Source organism: Balaenoptera ricei, chromosome 6 (genome assembly GCF_028023285.1).
Source record: "Balaenoptera ricei isolate mBalRic1 chromosome 6, mBalRic1.hap2, whole genome shotgun sequence".
NCBI classification, from domain to species: Eukaryota; Metazoa; Chordata; class Mammalia; order Artiodactyla; family Balaenopteridae; genus Balaenoptera; species Balaenoptera ricei.
Window position 1 is genome coordinate 28,021,372 of NC_082644.1, and position 16,179 is coordinate 28,037,550.

General features: G+C 41.0%; 1 protein-coding gene across 1 annotated transcript; it reads right to left on the reverse strand.

The window, feature by feature from the left end:
- Positions 1 to 10,444: 10,444 nt before the first annotated feature.
- On the reverse strand, positions 10,445 to 16,179 carry LOC132366909 (dendritic cell-specific transmembrane protein-like). Its single transcript, XM_059924364.1, is given in 4 exon segments — positions 10,445 to 10,558; positions 11,485 to 11,793; positions 15,152 to 15,861; positions 15,864 to 16,179. Coding segments are annotated over 4 exon segments (1,410 nt in total). The 3' UTR covers positions 10,445 to 10,483.

A 16,179-nucleotide genomic window follows, 5' to 3' on the forward strand; every position in this document is an offset into this window, starting at 1 on the left:
CATTTATTATATGTAGACTTTTTAATGATGGCCATTCTGACCAGTGTGAGGTGGTACCTCACTGTAGTTTTGATTTGCATTTCTCTGATAATTAGTGATGCTGAGCATCTTTTCATGTGCTTTTTGGCCATGTGTATGTCTTCTTTGGAGAAACGTCTATTTAGATCTTCTGTCCATTTTTTGATTGGGTTGTTTGCTTTTTTGATGTTGAGCTGAATGAGCTGTTTATATATTTATAAAATAAATAATCAACAAGGACCTACTTTATGGCACAGGGAACTCTACGTAATATTCTGTAATAACCTATGTGGAAAAAGAATCTGAAAAAGAATGGACATATGTGTATACATAACTGAATCGCTTTGCTGTACACCTGAAACTAATACAACGTTGTAAATCAACTATACTCCAATATAAAATAAAAATTAAAAAAAAAAAGTCAATCAGGACTGTTAAAAAAAATAAAAGAGATTTACAAGCTTCCCATTCAAGATGGGGACCTAAAAGGACCCTGAACTCACCTCCTCCCACAGACACACCAAGTCTACAACTACACATGGAACAATTTCCTCTGGAAGAAACCTAAAAACTGGCTGAGCCACTCCTAGCATCCAGCGCACGAGAGAAGGTCCACACGGAAGCCCCCGGTAGGAGAGGCTGGGATACAATCTCGCCATAAACCCCACTTCCTCCTCCTTCTCCTCCTCCTTGACCCCTGTGTGGAGACCCACAGCTTCTCACTGAGGAGCAAAAGCTTTAAACCCCACATTGGGCACCTCCCACTTTTAAGATCTGCACCTGAGAGACGGGCCCCCAAAACATCTAGCTTTGAAAACTAACGGGGGCTCTGTCCACAAGCCCCACAAGGCTCTACGGACCTGGGCTCTTAAAGGGTTCGCACTGGGATGCACCAGCCCCAAAGCTCAGGGCAAAGCATGGATGCAGGGTGCCGGGACTTGTAGGGGGAGAGGCCCACGTGCTGGTCTTGGAGTTGGCCTGGGCTCAGGCATCTGATCAGACAGGCATTTGCTGGAGCTCTGGGGGTAGGGGTGGGGGCTGGCGGCTGCCATCTTGGCTCTCCCTCCGCAGCCTCCGGGGGCCAGGGTCCCCTGAGCGGAGCTTCTCTATGCGTCTGGCTGCCGCCCAGGAGCCACTCCTTGATTGCCCGGCTCTGTTGGCCAATGGGGCTGGCGTCCTTGGGTCCCCTGGGAGTATGGTAATCTGCAAGGTGGTTCTTGGTCTGCCACCTGGGGCAGTGCGCAGACAGCCGTCTGAGGCACCCTCCCCAGGTTCTCTGCGAGTGCAGCCTCTTTGCTGGTCCTGGACTTCCGGTCCGAGGTGCAGGCCCACCTATAGGGCTCTATGGACGTCGATGTGCTCTCAGGGAAGGTAGGCTAGTGTAAGGCATCTTTGCGCTCTCCCTCTGCCTTGCTATAGCTCACAGACAGGAGTTTGTACACTCCTCTGGAGTCCCAATTTGGGGGACTGCTTCCCCGGGGGACACCTCGAGATGGTGGCCAGCGAAGCATACACTTGCAGTCCCATAGGACTGTATATACCCGCATACTTTAAAAGCTGCTGCCTGAAGGTCTGGCTTCTTAATCACATACCACAATATAGCACATTAGAAAACTCTAAATATGAAAAATAATCTTCCACAATCTCACCAACAATCACTGACTTTTTCATTCATGCCACCTTCTAGTCGCTGTGAAGCTCATTTTCAGAATCTGTATTGACTTTTTTCTTCTTGTATTGTGATTTTAAAATACAATATTTGTGTAACCAAAAAAAAAAAAAAACACACTCTCTTAAAGAGCTATGCATAAGCTCTACCAAGCACAGCATTGATTTCTAATGTGTATGTGAGTAATAAATTTATGAATATCATGGGTTACCCTCCTTGTGTTTCCTGTGCTCTCCTGCAATAGTTCATGGACTGACTTTGCTAATCGGTGCTTGTCCAAATAGATACTTTATATTCATCTCTTCAGTTCTTGCTTACTAAACTTCACAGATAGAGTGGTTCCCCATGATATATTATTAAGAACAAACAATTAACTTGTCATTTTATTTAAAAGAACAAAGTTCTCATTTCAAAAGCTCTGCATGCATTGACCATAATTATATGGGAATCTTTTCAAAGCTGCTTTTTCATCTTTTGAGGTTCCCCCACTAACTTTGCCAAACATAGTTATTAATAAATCTCTACAATAATTAATTTTAAACAAATTTGCTTACAATTTAAAACAAGTTTGGAATGTTTTATTTATGTAAGCACTTTTGTAAATGTAAAAAGATATTGGGCATCCTTCAAAGTAATATTGGGTTGGCCAAAATTTTCGTTTGGTTAATGAATACATTGTTCAATAAAGTTCTTGGTGAAAATGAAAAATGTCTTTTATTTTTACTTAAAACTGAACGAACTTTTTGGCCAACCCAATATTTTAAAAAACTGACCTTATAAATTCTCTGATGTATGAACTTTGTAGTAATACTTATATAAATGCATACCACCACCTCTTCCATTACCATAGGCTTAATGATTATGCTCTTAGGGTAATGTTAAAGATTTCTTTTAAATAAGTAGTACCCAACATCTTTTTGAGAACATTTAACTTTTTTTACTTGGAGGCAGTGTGAGGGATTGGTGAATCTAATCATTGACATCAGATTCAATCTAGTGTGTATCCTTCCTTAAAGTAAATGAGTTAACCTTATCATTAAACCTTATTTTGTTTTAAATGCAAGAATAATAATAATGATAACATAATAATAATAAAATAATTGACCTCAATGGTCTTTGTCAGTATTAGTGACTTTGGGTGAAAAAGTTAGTTCCTACTCACTCAGAAATAAGATATTTTGATCCACCAGAGGGCAGACAGAAGAAGCAAGAAGAACTACAATCCTGCAGCCTGTGGAACAAAAACCACATTCACAGAAAGACAGACAAGATGAAAAGGCAGAGGGCTATGTACCAGATGAAGGAACAAGATAAAACCCCAGAAAAACAACTAAATGAAGTGGAGATAGACAACCTTCCAGAAAAAGAATTCAGAATAATGATAATGAAGATGATCCAGGACCTCGGAAAAAGAATGGAGGCAAAGCTCAAGAAGATGCAAGAAATGTTTAACAAAGACCTAGAAGAATTAAAGAACAAACAAACAGAGATGAACAATACAATAACTGAAATGAAAACTACACTAGAAGGAATCAATAGCAGAATAACTGAGGCAGAAGAACGGATAAGTGACCTGGAAGACAGAATGGTGGAATTCACTGCTGTGGAACAGAATAAAGAAAAAAGAATGCAAAGAAATGAAGACAGCCTACAAGACCTCTGGGACAACATTAAACACAACAACATTCGCATTATAGGGGTCCCAGAAGGAGAAGAGAGAAAGAAAGGACCAGAGAAAATATTTGAAGAGATTATAGTCGAAAACTTCCCTAACATGGGAAACAAAATAGCCACCCAAGTCCAGGAAGTGCAGTGAGTCCCATACAGGATAAACCCAAGGAGAAACACGCCGAGACACATAGTAATCAAACTGGCAAAAATTAAAGACAAAGAAAAAGAAGAAGTAAAGAAAAGAAAGAAGTAAAACTGTCACTGTTTGCAGATGACATGATACTATACATAGAGAATCCTAAAACTGCCACCAGAATACTAGTAGAGCTAATCAATGGATTTGGTAAAGTTGCAGGATACAAAATTAATGCACAGAAATCTCTTGCATTCCTATACACTAATGATGAAAAATCTGAAGGAGAAATTAAGGAAACACTCCCATTTACCACTGCAACAAAAAGAATAAAATACCTAGGAATAAACCTACCTAGGGAGACAAAAGACCTGTATGCAGAAAACTATAAGACACTGATGAAAGTAATTAAAGATGATACCAACAGAGGGAAAGATATACCATGTTCTTGGATTGGAAGAATCAATATTGTGAAAATGACTACACTACCCAAAGTAATCTACATATTCAACGCAATCCCTATCAAATTACCAATGGCATTTTGTACAGAACTAGAACAAAAAATCTTAAAATTTGTATGGAGACACAAAAGACCCTGAATAGCCAAAGCAGTCTTGAGGGAAAAAAGTGGAGCTGGAGGAATCAGACTCCCTGACTTCAGACTATAGTACAAAGCTACAGTAATCAAGACAACATGGTACTGGCACAAAAACAGAAATATAGATCAATAGAACAGGCTAGAAAGCCCAGAGATAGACCCACGCACCTATGGTCAACTAATCTATGACAAAGGAGGCAAGGATATACAATGGAGAAAAGACAGTCTCTTCAATAAGTGCTGCTGGGAAAACTGGACAACTACATGTAAAAGAATGAAATTGGAACACTCCCTAACACCATACACAAAAATAAACTCAAAATGGATTAAACACCTAAATGTAAGACCGGACACTATCAAACTCTTAGAGGAAAACATAGGAAGAACACTCTTTGACATAAATCACAGCAAGATCTTTTTTGATCCACCTCCTAGAGTAATGGAAATAAAAACAAAAATAAAGAAATGGGACCTAATTAAACTTAAAAGCTTTTGCACAGCAAAGGAAAGCATAAACAAGATGAAAAGACAACCCTCAGAATGGAAGAATATATTTGCAAATGAATCAGTGGACAAAGGATTAATCTCCAAAATATATAAACAGCTCATTCAGCTCAATATTAAAGAAACAAACAACCCAATCCAAAAATGGGCAGAAGACCTAAATAGACATTTCTCCAAAGAAGACATACAGATGGCCAAGAAGCACATGAAAAGCTGCTCAACATCACTAATTATTAGAGAAATGCAAATCAAAACTACAATGAGGTATCACCTCACACCAGTTAGAATGGGCATCATCAGAAAATCTACAAACAACAAATGCTGGAGTGGGTGTGGAGAAAAGGGAACCCTCTTGCACTGTTGATGGGAATGTAAATTGATACAGCCCCTATGGAGAACAGTACGGAGGTTCCTTAAAAAACTAAAACTAGAATTACCTTATGACCCAGCAATCCCACTACTGGGCATATACCCAGAGAAAACCATATTTCAAAAAGACACATGCACCCCAATGTTCATTGCAGCACTATTTACAATAGCCAGGTCAGGGAAGCAACCTAAATGCCCATCGAGAGCCGAATGGATAAAGAAGATGTGGTACATATATACAATGGAATATTACTCACCCATAAAAAGGAACGAAATTGGGTCATTTGTAGAGACGTGGATGGTTCTAGAGACTGTCATACAGAGTAAAGTAAGTCAGAAAGAGAAAAACAAATATCGTATATTAACGCATGTATGTGGAACCTAGAAAAATGGTACAGATGAACCGGTTTGCAGGGCAGAAGTTGAGACACAGATGTAGAGAACAAACGTATGGACACCAAGGGGGGAAAGCCGTGGAGGGGTGGGGATGGTGGTGTGATGAATTGGGCGATTGGGATTCACATGTATACACCGATGTGTATAAAATTGATGACTAATAAGAACCTGCTGTATAAAAAAATAAATAAAATTAAATTTAAAAATTAAAAAAAAAAGAAGATATTTTTATTTCTTTCTCTTAGGTGAATTAAGACAAAATATATGATGTGTGAATATGTCAACATATCCCATATTATAATTAGGATTGATTAGGTTCTAACAGAGAAAGCAGCAGATATAGGATCTAAGAGGAAGGACAAGGTTTTACTTCCTGAGTAGAACAGTAAAAGAGATCTATTACTATGAAGGTGTTTAGAATTATTGTACCTTACTGTCAAAGAGCAACGTAACTGACAACAAATATGGAGTCAATGAGGACATCATAATGACGCTTATAACAAAATACAGCCACCAAGCTGAGATTCGTTAGATGAGAAATAGTGACTTAGACCATAATGTGATACTCTTTTATAAGCCATTAACATTAGAGGTGAAAAAGAAGTTCTATTAAATTACCTGGGGCAATATCTTTCTTCCTCTACAAGATTAACAGAGCACACTTGGCAATAGATGTCTCAAGAAATTGAACTAACCATTTGTTTAAATCTAACATGGGTAAGCTGCAATTAAATAAACATTTTATGCCCTACATTAGATTGGCCCTAATGAGTAAGTCTAAATCTTGTTTTCAAGATCAAAATTGCCTTTTGTGACAGCACCTCTTTGCCAGTCTGTCCTTCCAATAGGGACAAGCACTTCAGAGTAAGGGCAAGCATACCTCACAGATAAAGACAGCAGGTCACTCTCTAGAAGTCTCGAGAACTGTTCAAAGTCACGGTCCATTAGAAACAACAGAGATTATGCTACTTCAGAAAGGTAGTTTGGTTTCAAGGAAATTAAGACCCTTTTCCCAACCCCTCCAGTGCCCTTGTCATAGAGAAGAGGGGTAAACTGGGCATTCGTAATAGACGAGGGCAGAGAAACTGGCCGTGATTCCCTCAAGGCACTGCTTGCCCGGTGCCCTTGGCACTTACCAAAAGCTACCACATGTTGTTATTTTTTGTCTAAGCATCTGTGTGTCTTCCTGACTAGATTGGAAGCATCCCAAAGGCAGGGGCCAAGGCGAGCTGTCTGGGCATCACCAGCACCTTCTGTGTGCCCTGTTCAAATGTTTCCTGTAGATATTGGTGATATTTTTAGGTAAATAAGTAAGTTAGTTAATTAATAGAATTTCGAAAGACCAAAGGATCCAATTTTCTCTAAAACTTGAGCAGTTGATTTAAAAAGAATTCTTTTTATTGAAGTATAGTTGATTTATAATGTATTTCTGCTGCACAGCAAAGTGCTTCAGTTTTACATATATATACACATTCTTTTTTTAATATTCATTTCCATTATGGTTCATCATAGGATATTGAATATACTTCTCTGTGCTATACAATAGGACCTTGTTGTTTATCCATTTTATACATAATAGCTTACATCTGCTAACCCCAACCTCTCACTCCATCCTTCCCCCAACTCCCTCTCCCTTGGCAGCCACCAGTCTGTTCTCTACGTCCGTGAGTCTGTTTCTGTTTCATAGATAGGTTCACTTGTGTCATATTTTAGATTCCACATATAAGTGATATCAAATGGTATTTGTCTGTCTCTTTCTGACTTACTTCACTTAGTATGATAACCTCTAGTGGCATTCATGTTGCTGCAAATGGCATTATTTCATTCTTTTTTATGGCTGAGTAGTATTCCATTGTATATATGTACCACATCTTTATCCATTCATCTGTCGATAGACATTTAGGTTGTTTCCATGTCTTGGCTATTGTAAATAGTGCTTCTATGAACACAGGGATGCATGTATCTTTTTGAATTATAGTTTTCTCTGGATATATGCCCAGGAGTAGGTTTGCTGGATCATATGGTAATTCTATTTTCAGTTTTCTGAGGAACTTCCATACTATTTTCCATAGCAGCTGCACCGACTTATATTCCCACCAACAGTGTAGGAGAGTTCCATTTTCTCCACACCCTCTCCAGCATTTGTTATTTGTAGACTTTTTAATGATGGCCATTCTGACCAGTGTGAGGTGGTACCTCATTGTAGTTTTGATTTGCATTTCTCTAATAATTAACGATATTGAGCATCTTTTCATGTGTCTGTTGGCCATCCGTATTTCTTCTTTGGAGAAATGTCTATTTAGGTCTTCTGCCCATTTTTCAATTGGGTTGTTTGTTTTTTTGTTGTTGAGTTGTATGAGCTGTTTGTAAATCAAGCCCTTGTCATTTGCAAATATTTTCTCCCATTCTGTAGGTTGTCTTTTTGTTTTGTTTATGGTTTCCTTTGCTATGCAAAAGCTTGTAAGTTTGATTAGGTCCCATTTGTTTATTTTTGTTTTTATTTCTATTGCCTTGGGAGACTGACCTAAGAAAACATTGGTACAATTTATGTCAGAGAATGTTTTGCCTATGATCTCTTCTAGGAGTTTTATGGTGTCATGTCTTATGTTTAAGTCTTTAAGTCATTTAGAGTTCATTTTTGTGTATGGTGAGAGGGTGCATTCTAACTTGAGCAGTTGACTCTTTGCCTAGTTAATGTGGAGCAGATCCCTTCTCTGTAGGAGGAATAAATGCAAAATGAGTAAAAAAAAAAAAAATCACATATTGTATTAGTTCATTAATATATAATTTTAATAAACACAGTTTTGTTTTGTTTAGAAAACACAGTAAAGCATAAAATCATCAGAATATTTAAATAAGCCAAAACTAAAAATTCATCTTCACCTTCTCAGATCTTTTTTGGTTGAAAGTTATGCCAGTTATATCAGTATTTACCAGAGTATGGGCTGTAGAACTGGTCCTATGTGCTGTTAACAGTTATTACAGGTAAAATTGTTCCATGGTTTAATAATTTGAGAAAATTTTGGGTGAAACAAGGTTAAATGAGATTTCTTTATTATAGGGTTTCTCAAAGTTTTAAAATTATGCCAACATGCATTATGAATCTTCAAGGTTGGAAGGCAGATGGTGTGGATTTATTGACATCATATAACTCTTTTATGGAACAACTAAGGGATTAGTGGTCTGAAAAACACACTTTGGGAAATGCTGACTCAGATTTCTAATGTAGGCTCCTTCTGCTAGAGAAATTTCACCACTGAAGACCTGTGTTGAAAGACCTGCAATTCAGTAAAACTTCCTGGAATGATGGTTCTCAGTGCTGGCCAACTATTAGAATCACCCGGGAGCTTTAAACGTGCCAGTGCCCAGGCCCCAGCCCAGGCCAGCTAAGTCAGGGTCTTTGAGGGTGAGTTTTCCCATCTATAAAATAGAAATAATACTACCTACCTCACAGGATTGTCATGAACCATAAATGAGACTGTATGTGTAAAATGCCTACTCTGGTGCCCAAAACAAAATTTGGTCTTTGAAAAAATGGTTCATTCTGGGGAGAGTGTAGAATTTCAATTTTAAAATGTAGAAGATATTATTAAAATAGAAAATCACTGTTCGGCTGGCACAGTTTTGCATCCATGGATGCTAAAATTAGAGGGTAAATGTATGATGAGAAACCGGATGTTTGTATAGTCTGAAGGTATTTCCCACAATATACTTATTCATTCCAAAAGGAAAATAGTAACTTCAACAGTGGAAGAATCTGCGGACCCCATCTTAACTAAGTGAAGAAAGGTAACCTTACCAGTAATGAGACATATTAACATCACATACCCCTGATCTCATGCATTGAGAAGAGCATGTCAGTGCTTCTGTAGTATTGTTGCCCAAAAATACATTACCTGGGTTTACTTATAAGGAAGCATCAGACAAACGCAAAGCAAAGGACATTTTACAAAATAACTGGCAGCACTCCTCAGAAATGTCAAGATCATGAAAAAAAAAGAAAGACAGACTGAGGAACTGTCCCTGACTGGACGAGACTAAGGAACCATGACAGCCAAATGCAATGCATGAGCCTGGATTGGATCAAGGACTAGCCCTTGGGACATTAGTGGGATATTAGTGGGACAATTGGTGAAAATCCAATGAGTTTTGTAGATTATGCGTTTTTCAGTGTATTTATCTGGTTTTGACAATTGTGCTATGGTTATGTAAGATGTTAATGTTCGGGGATGAGGGGTGATGGGTAAATGGAACACTGTACTTACTATTTTGCAACTTTTTTGTAAGGCTGAAACATTTTCAAAATGAAAAGTTAAAAAATTGTTTTCAAATTTTAATGTTTCTTCATTTCTTCCCATTCTGGCACTTTAGAGATAATAGAATCAGTATTTTTTCCCTCTTAGGTATTTTGAATATAGGGGAAATAGGCCCCTGTACTGTAGAGTGTACATTGATTATAGTGAAAAAGAGGCCCAAGATGCACATTGTAGGAAGCCTCTCATATGATTTTAATAAATGTGTTCTCTAAATAAATGTGGCTAGAGGACTTGGTAGAAGAGGAAGAACAAAAGAGATCCAGGAAAGTAGAGGACAGGAGCAGAGCAGGTGGCGAGAAGAAATTAGGAGCTGCTGGAGATGGGTTTTGGAAAGAGTTCTTGAATAAAGGGGCAGGGGGAGGCCAGACAGTTGTGGGTAGGAAATAGCTATGAAGGACATTAAGAAGGGCAGAGAAGGGACAGAAGCATTTAAAGATATTCTGCTGGCATCACACATGTATGTTCTCCTTGATATTTGTTTGTGAGCCTGCAGTAGAGATTTTGATTTTTTCCAGTTTTTTTCTTTGAATATTACTCTATGCTGAGACTCTCCTTGAAGGACCTGCTTCTAGTCGTGTTACACTGAGATACAGTCCAGATCATGTGCCCTGTTTGTGAGACAGACAACACAACAATTTATCTGGTAGCCCTTTGGCCCTTATGGAAAAAAGTAGCTTGGCGCTGCAAACTCAAACCGCTGAAGGACCGTGCAGTGCAGTTCTCTGTTGCTGGGCATGAGTAAGGGTCACCATCAGGAGACTTAAGGAGAATTGCTGGAGCAGCGTGGCTGAGGAGCTGCATGGGGCCTCTCACGGGCTCTCTTCACTGGCCATGTCCATTTGTTTCCTCCCAATCATTTTCAGGACTGGAAGCCAGAAATGAATCTGAAAAGACACGAAGCTGGATGAATGAGCATTAGAGTCATTTCAAATGCCACTGACACAAACTTTTCACAAGACTTTGAAACGGCCAGAAAAGCTTATCCTTAGGGATTATTTTGGTCTCTCATTGTCTATGAAGTATTTTCCAGTTCTGTAAGTTGTAGATAGCTGATGGCAACAATGCAAATGATTCTTGTCTATGAACATGCAAATGAATTTCACCCTGCAGAGTACAATTGATCCTCCCATCCTCCCTTGTGGAAGAAGCTGGTTTTGTATCTATTAAGCAAATTCATTTTGGTATTCACGATGGCCTGTATACATGTGTGATTTAAACGGTTCTTTGAATTGGTTGGAGTTTCTTACTGTTCCGTCTTTAATACGTTGAATAAAATCTTTGACAAGTGTTCATTTTATATGTGTATGGAAGTCATTATGTTATCATATATATGTATAAATATATACATATCATATATATATATATCTCATCATATATATTTTTTAATGCTGGAGGATGAGCAAATTCTTTGGAGTTTACCAAGCTGTAGTAGATACTTCCCTTCTGTTATTTATCTATCCCGGTAAAGTAACTCTGACTGGGTATTGTTCTTTAACAGCCATTAGGGCCTTCCCAGTAGCTTTTCTACAATATGACCGAACGTACTCAATTGAAATCAGTGTTTTGAAGGCTATCTTGTAGAATCCTCTGGACCGTCATTGCTGTAGAGTCTTCTGGACTTAGCCATGTACATCCGTTCCCCGTCACTGCCCACCCATCCCACCCGCCCCCCACCCGCCCCAAAACAGTGTCCTATCTGTTGCTGGGGATATAAGCCCTAATGTAAAGTTGAAGAGTGCTTTGAAATTCCATTTGCCCTTCAAAATCAAAATTTCCCTAATTACAGGTTATAACCCTATTTTGGCTTTACCTTTGTGAAGTACAGACTCAGTTTCCTTTTTACTTCTCCCACTGGCTGCTTTGATCGTTTCTTCAGTAGCTTTGCATGTAGGTATCGGATGCGCTCCCTCTGCACACTTGGGTAGAAGGATGCTGACACCAGGATTTTAAGTTGCATCAGGATGGAGGACAACAGTCCTAGCATCACTAGTATCACAAGAATAAAACTGAGAGGAATCCAGGTCTTAGACAGAAGTAGCTTTGGTTTAGGGAGGCAACTGGGTTCAAACAGAGATATATTAAATGAAGAATCATGGATGATGTCTTGAGCTTCTTGTTTCTAAAATGAAAGAATAAAATCATCAAGATCCATGCCATTTTCATACTCTGTCCTTGTCTTTCTCAATACTGCCCCGTAGCACGTAACATTTATCTTAAAATATGCAGGGAGCTTTGGCTGAAGGGGCTATTCCTGCTCCTTTTATGTGCTATGATTGGAATAAAGGAGAAGGGATGAATTTTAGTTGTAGCCACTGCAGAGTTTTCCAAAGTGGGACTGTGGAAATATAGATTTCCTTGAGAGAAGGATATCAGATAAGTTTGTTTGCTCTGTCCTTTCTTTAGAGAGTCACGATGGCCATGAGACTGTTGAAGGTGCTGAGAAGAAAGCAGAGAAATTCGCTTAACTTCAGCCAACGATTCTCCTATTAATTTTGACCGCATAACCCATTTTTATGGAACACCTATTTCTACACTTCAGAGCATGTGGGACTAATGAAAGGTGGTTTTCGCTTAACTGGGGGAGAAGTTTTTTTTGTAGCAGAGCCCCTCAAGACCCAGTCATAGCCTCTCCATCTCAACAAACACCTTGTCAGCAGACCACAAGGTCATAAAGATGTGGAGGCATTAAATTATGTTCTAAGTCATCCTTCTAGAGCTTGAGGTGGCGGGGGTGGGGGGGTGGAATTATTCTAGATGCAAGAATACAAAGACGAGTATATTTACTGAAAGTGGCTCTAAAATCCTATTTATAGAGGTCTCAAAATAGGACATTTTCGCATCTCTCTTAGATGATAGGAGGGGCGCATTCCTTCCTGCTTGAAGGCAAGAGAATAAGCCAGTTGCTCTCAACAAACTGACTCAGAGGGCAGATGACATTGAGCCACCCAGCCAAGCCACCAGCAAGAGAAGTGTGTGCTGATTCAGCTCTTACTTTTCCCTGACCTGAGAAAGCCATATACTCTCTTGGTGGATTTGTTTTCCCATTTGGTAAAACAGGAATTAATGGACCAGATCCTGCCCATGAATAAACTACTCCCAGTGTAAATTAAGCACCTTGGGGATGGAGCATTAACGTTACAGACTGGAGTACTTAGTAAGTTATTATCACCCCAACACCCTAGAGCCCTGGGGCCCAGAGGAGGAAAATGACTTCTGAAAAGAACTCAATCACACCCAGAGAACACCGCGCACCTTCGATTTACCCCAATACCTGTGAAAAATCTGGAAACCCCAAAACCTGGGACTTCTACACAGATGTCAAGTCAGATCTGCAATTTCCCCAGCACTGTGGCTAAGCAATAGAAAGCATTTGTGTTGCCTCTCCTTTTCTCTTATTAAAAAGGCAGTTCACCTACGATTAAATAGAGAGATTTCAGTCCCCAGAGCAGAGGCATGCATTCTTTTCAATACTGTTGAAGAAACAAACACATCGATTGAGTCAGTGATGAGAAATCCTGCAATAAGAAAGCAGCGGGTGTCCGGTCTGGGAAGAAGTTATTTAGTCTAGGAATCTAACTGGGGATTTTGCAGCTGGGAGTCAGGGCTTCAGACAGGTTGTCAACACTTTTGTACGGGCTTGGTGGAGGGTAACAAACACTCAAAATACCGAGCAATGTACTAAATGGTACCCCAATGTTTTAAAATGTGTTTGCCTCTCTCAAGTAAACAATTTGCCAAGATGGTATGGAGTAATGGATGGAAGATTCACTCTGGTATCAGACAGTCCTGAAAAGTTAATGCAGACCAGTGCTGGGCACATAGTAGGTGCTCAATAAGTAGCGACTGTAGCTATTTTTACTTACAGTGTCCACCCATCCAGCCAGGTCTATTCACGTCGTTTCCCACTTTTCTTCTTTCTTTAAAATTGTATAAAAGTGGGAGAAACCTTGAGCCAATGTTTCTTTTCTTGCTTGACTTCTCCTTTGCAAATCTGCTGCAATGGAGAGACCAGGAACCTCCAAGGGCATCGTGGGATAAGGGCAGGGCACTGCCAGTTACATGGAAGCCGGCTGCTGGTGGCACAGCCTCCCAGGCTCGGCAGGAGAGAGTTTGAGACGAGCTCCCACAGCAGTCTCGTGCTCGCATCTGTTCTGCGCCCACCACCCTGCTGTCATTGTGAGCGTACGTGGTGGCCTCCCCCGCCAGGACGTGAGCCCCTCGATGGCAGCCATCACGGTCTAGACAACTTTGCATCCCCAGGACCCAGCAACACCCCAAAATGTATTTGCCAGGACATTGTCATTGGAAAGCTTCTGGGCCTTTTTTGGAAGGCAGACTTGCTTTTCTCCACTCGTCTATCTAAAACAGTGAGAATTCACAAAACAGGCATGGGTTTTGGCTCAGAGAGAAATAGATGAGAGAGGAGCAAAAAGATAAAGAAGGAGAGGAAGAACTGAGAGGGGAAGATCAAAAAAGGGACTACAGGAGGGGGATGCACTATGGGGGAGAGGAGGAGAGAAGCCCTTTTACCAGCCGCTGCCCCGGATCAAGCCTGGCTGAAAATCTTGTTTGGCTTTCATTTGAAACACTGTTTCCATTATCCACCCTCCTCCAGATATGTAGAGCAACGGGGGGTTCTTGTAATTAACTGAAGACTTCAGAGGAAGCAGAGGGCTCAGAGTAATCAACTCTGAGAAGCAGCCCAGGATTAGGCGGGGCAGGGGCCAGACAGTACCTGCGGAGCCAGGAGAAAAGGGGAGGGAGAGTGTGGATGCAGCAGGAGCAAATGGGCTTTCAAAGGAGGGTTTCCAGGTCCCCTTCTGCCCTTCCCCTCTGAGATTGCCCCAGCAGAGGCACAATCAATTGTGGCTCGATAAAGAGGAGGGAAAATCAGACATATGGAAACAGTAGATGGCATGTTCACCAGCCCAGGCTAGTGCACAACACCCAGCATGCATGACATACACACACACACACACACACACACACACGTGCACATGTACACACATACAACTACACACACTACGTGTGCACATGCACACAGAGGCACACACTAGACACACATGTGCACGTTCCACCTAGCGCAGAACGCTACGTTTAAAAACAAATAAGACAAGTATCTGACAGTATCCAGATCCTCTGAAATGTCTACATAATCATAAATTTCCACAGGGAAAAATGGAAAAGAGAAAAGATGGGGTGAACAAAGATCATGGTCTCCTCTGTTGCGGTACGGCTGCCACAGGAAACTAATACAGTGATCAAAAATGTTCAGAGTGTTCTCATACTCTAACATTGGGGTTTCAACTCAATCTAACCAACATTTTGGGTGTTCTTCCTACATGCCAGGCTCTGTGCCAGGCACTGAGGATCCAGAGGGGAATAAGACACTGCCCTGCCTTGGGAAGTTCACGATCTTTTGCAAACACACAGCAAACAGCTGGGATACACAGTGAGACGGGCCTGCGAGCACCTACCTCTCTGTGCAACTTCAAGTGAACCTCAAGCCCTGGCAAGCTTTGGAAATGTTTGCTGACGGAGAAGATGAGCCAATACAGCAGATAATCTATGGCTGCAAACAACACCCAGATGTAGAGATGGGTAAGCACCGGGAGGAAAAACAGCCCCAGGTTTTTCCTGTCTTTAGGAGTCAGCCAGAAAGATGGGATGATGACATACTTCTTCCTTTCCTGCTTATTCAGCGGGAGGACGCAGAGCCTCTGTGCATGCCTCCCCCTCTCGTCAAACTGAACAAATTGTCTGGTGATGTAGATGTTCTCAAACTTCCAACCACAGGAGCCCAAAAATCGCCTCATGAAGAGGCCAGTGCCAAGTAGCACCAGCAGAAGCCCTGTGAGGGCAAATAGCTGCCGCCCCAGGGAAGACAACACCTCTGTCGCCCTCACTACCTGGTACAAGACATGCAGGGCTCTGTCTGTAGTGTCACTGAGCTGTGCCTCCAGGGCTTGGCTGGGACTAAAAAGAGAGACCTCCAGGGTTTGGTTCCAAGAAACAAGGTCATCAAATAGACTTAGGTGAGTGGCAAGGCCGTATATCCACTGAATTGCTTCAATATATTTTTTCAAAAGTGGAAAATGGATGGAAAAGCTCTTTGCCCTTAGGTTGCAAGTCATACTGTCCAGGAGACCTTTAAAGTTGTGAAAAATATTTTCCACGTGTCCAAGATTACTATCCCTGTGCCAGCGGTGATCAAAGCGTTCCTGCCTTCACGCAGGCCACACGAGAGGAAGAAGGGCAGAATGAAACACCGTGCGTGCTTGGAGCAGCACAGCAGAGCACACGCGACCATCCAGGAGGTGGTGAAGACTACGAATGAGGACAGAAGCCAGGAGAAGGCCCCAGAGAGGAGGCCCACGGAAATGAAAGCAACAAAACAGCAAGTGCCCAAATGTTGGGTGAAGTCCATCCATCCAAGGCTCCTTGGAGACACATACATCCTCCAAAGACTGAGGAAGATATTGGTGCCTGAGGCCCAGACACCCAT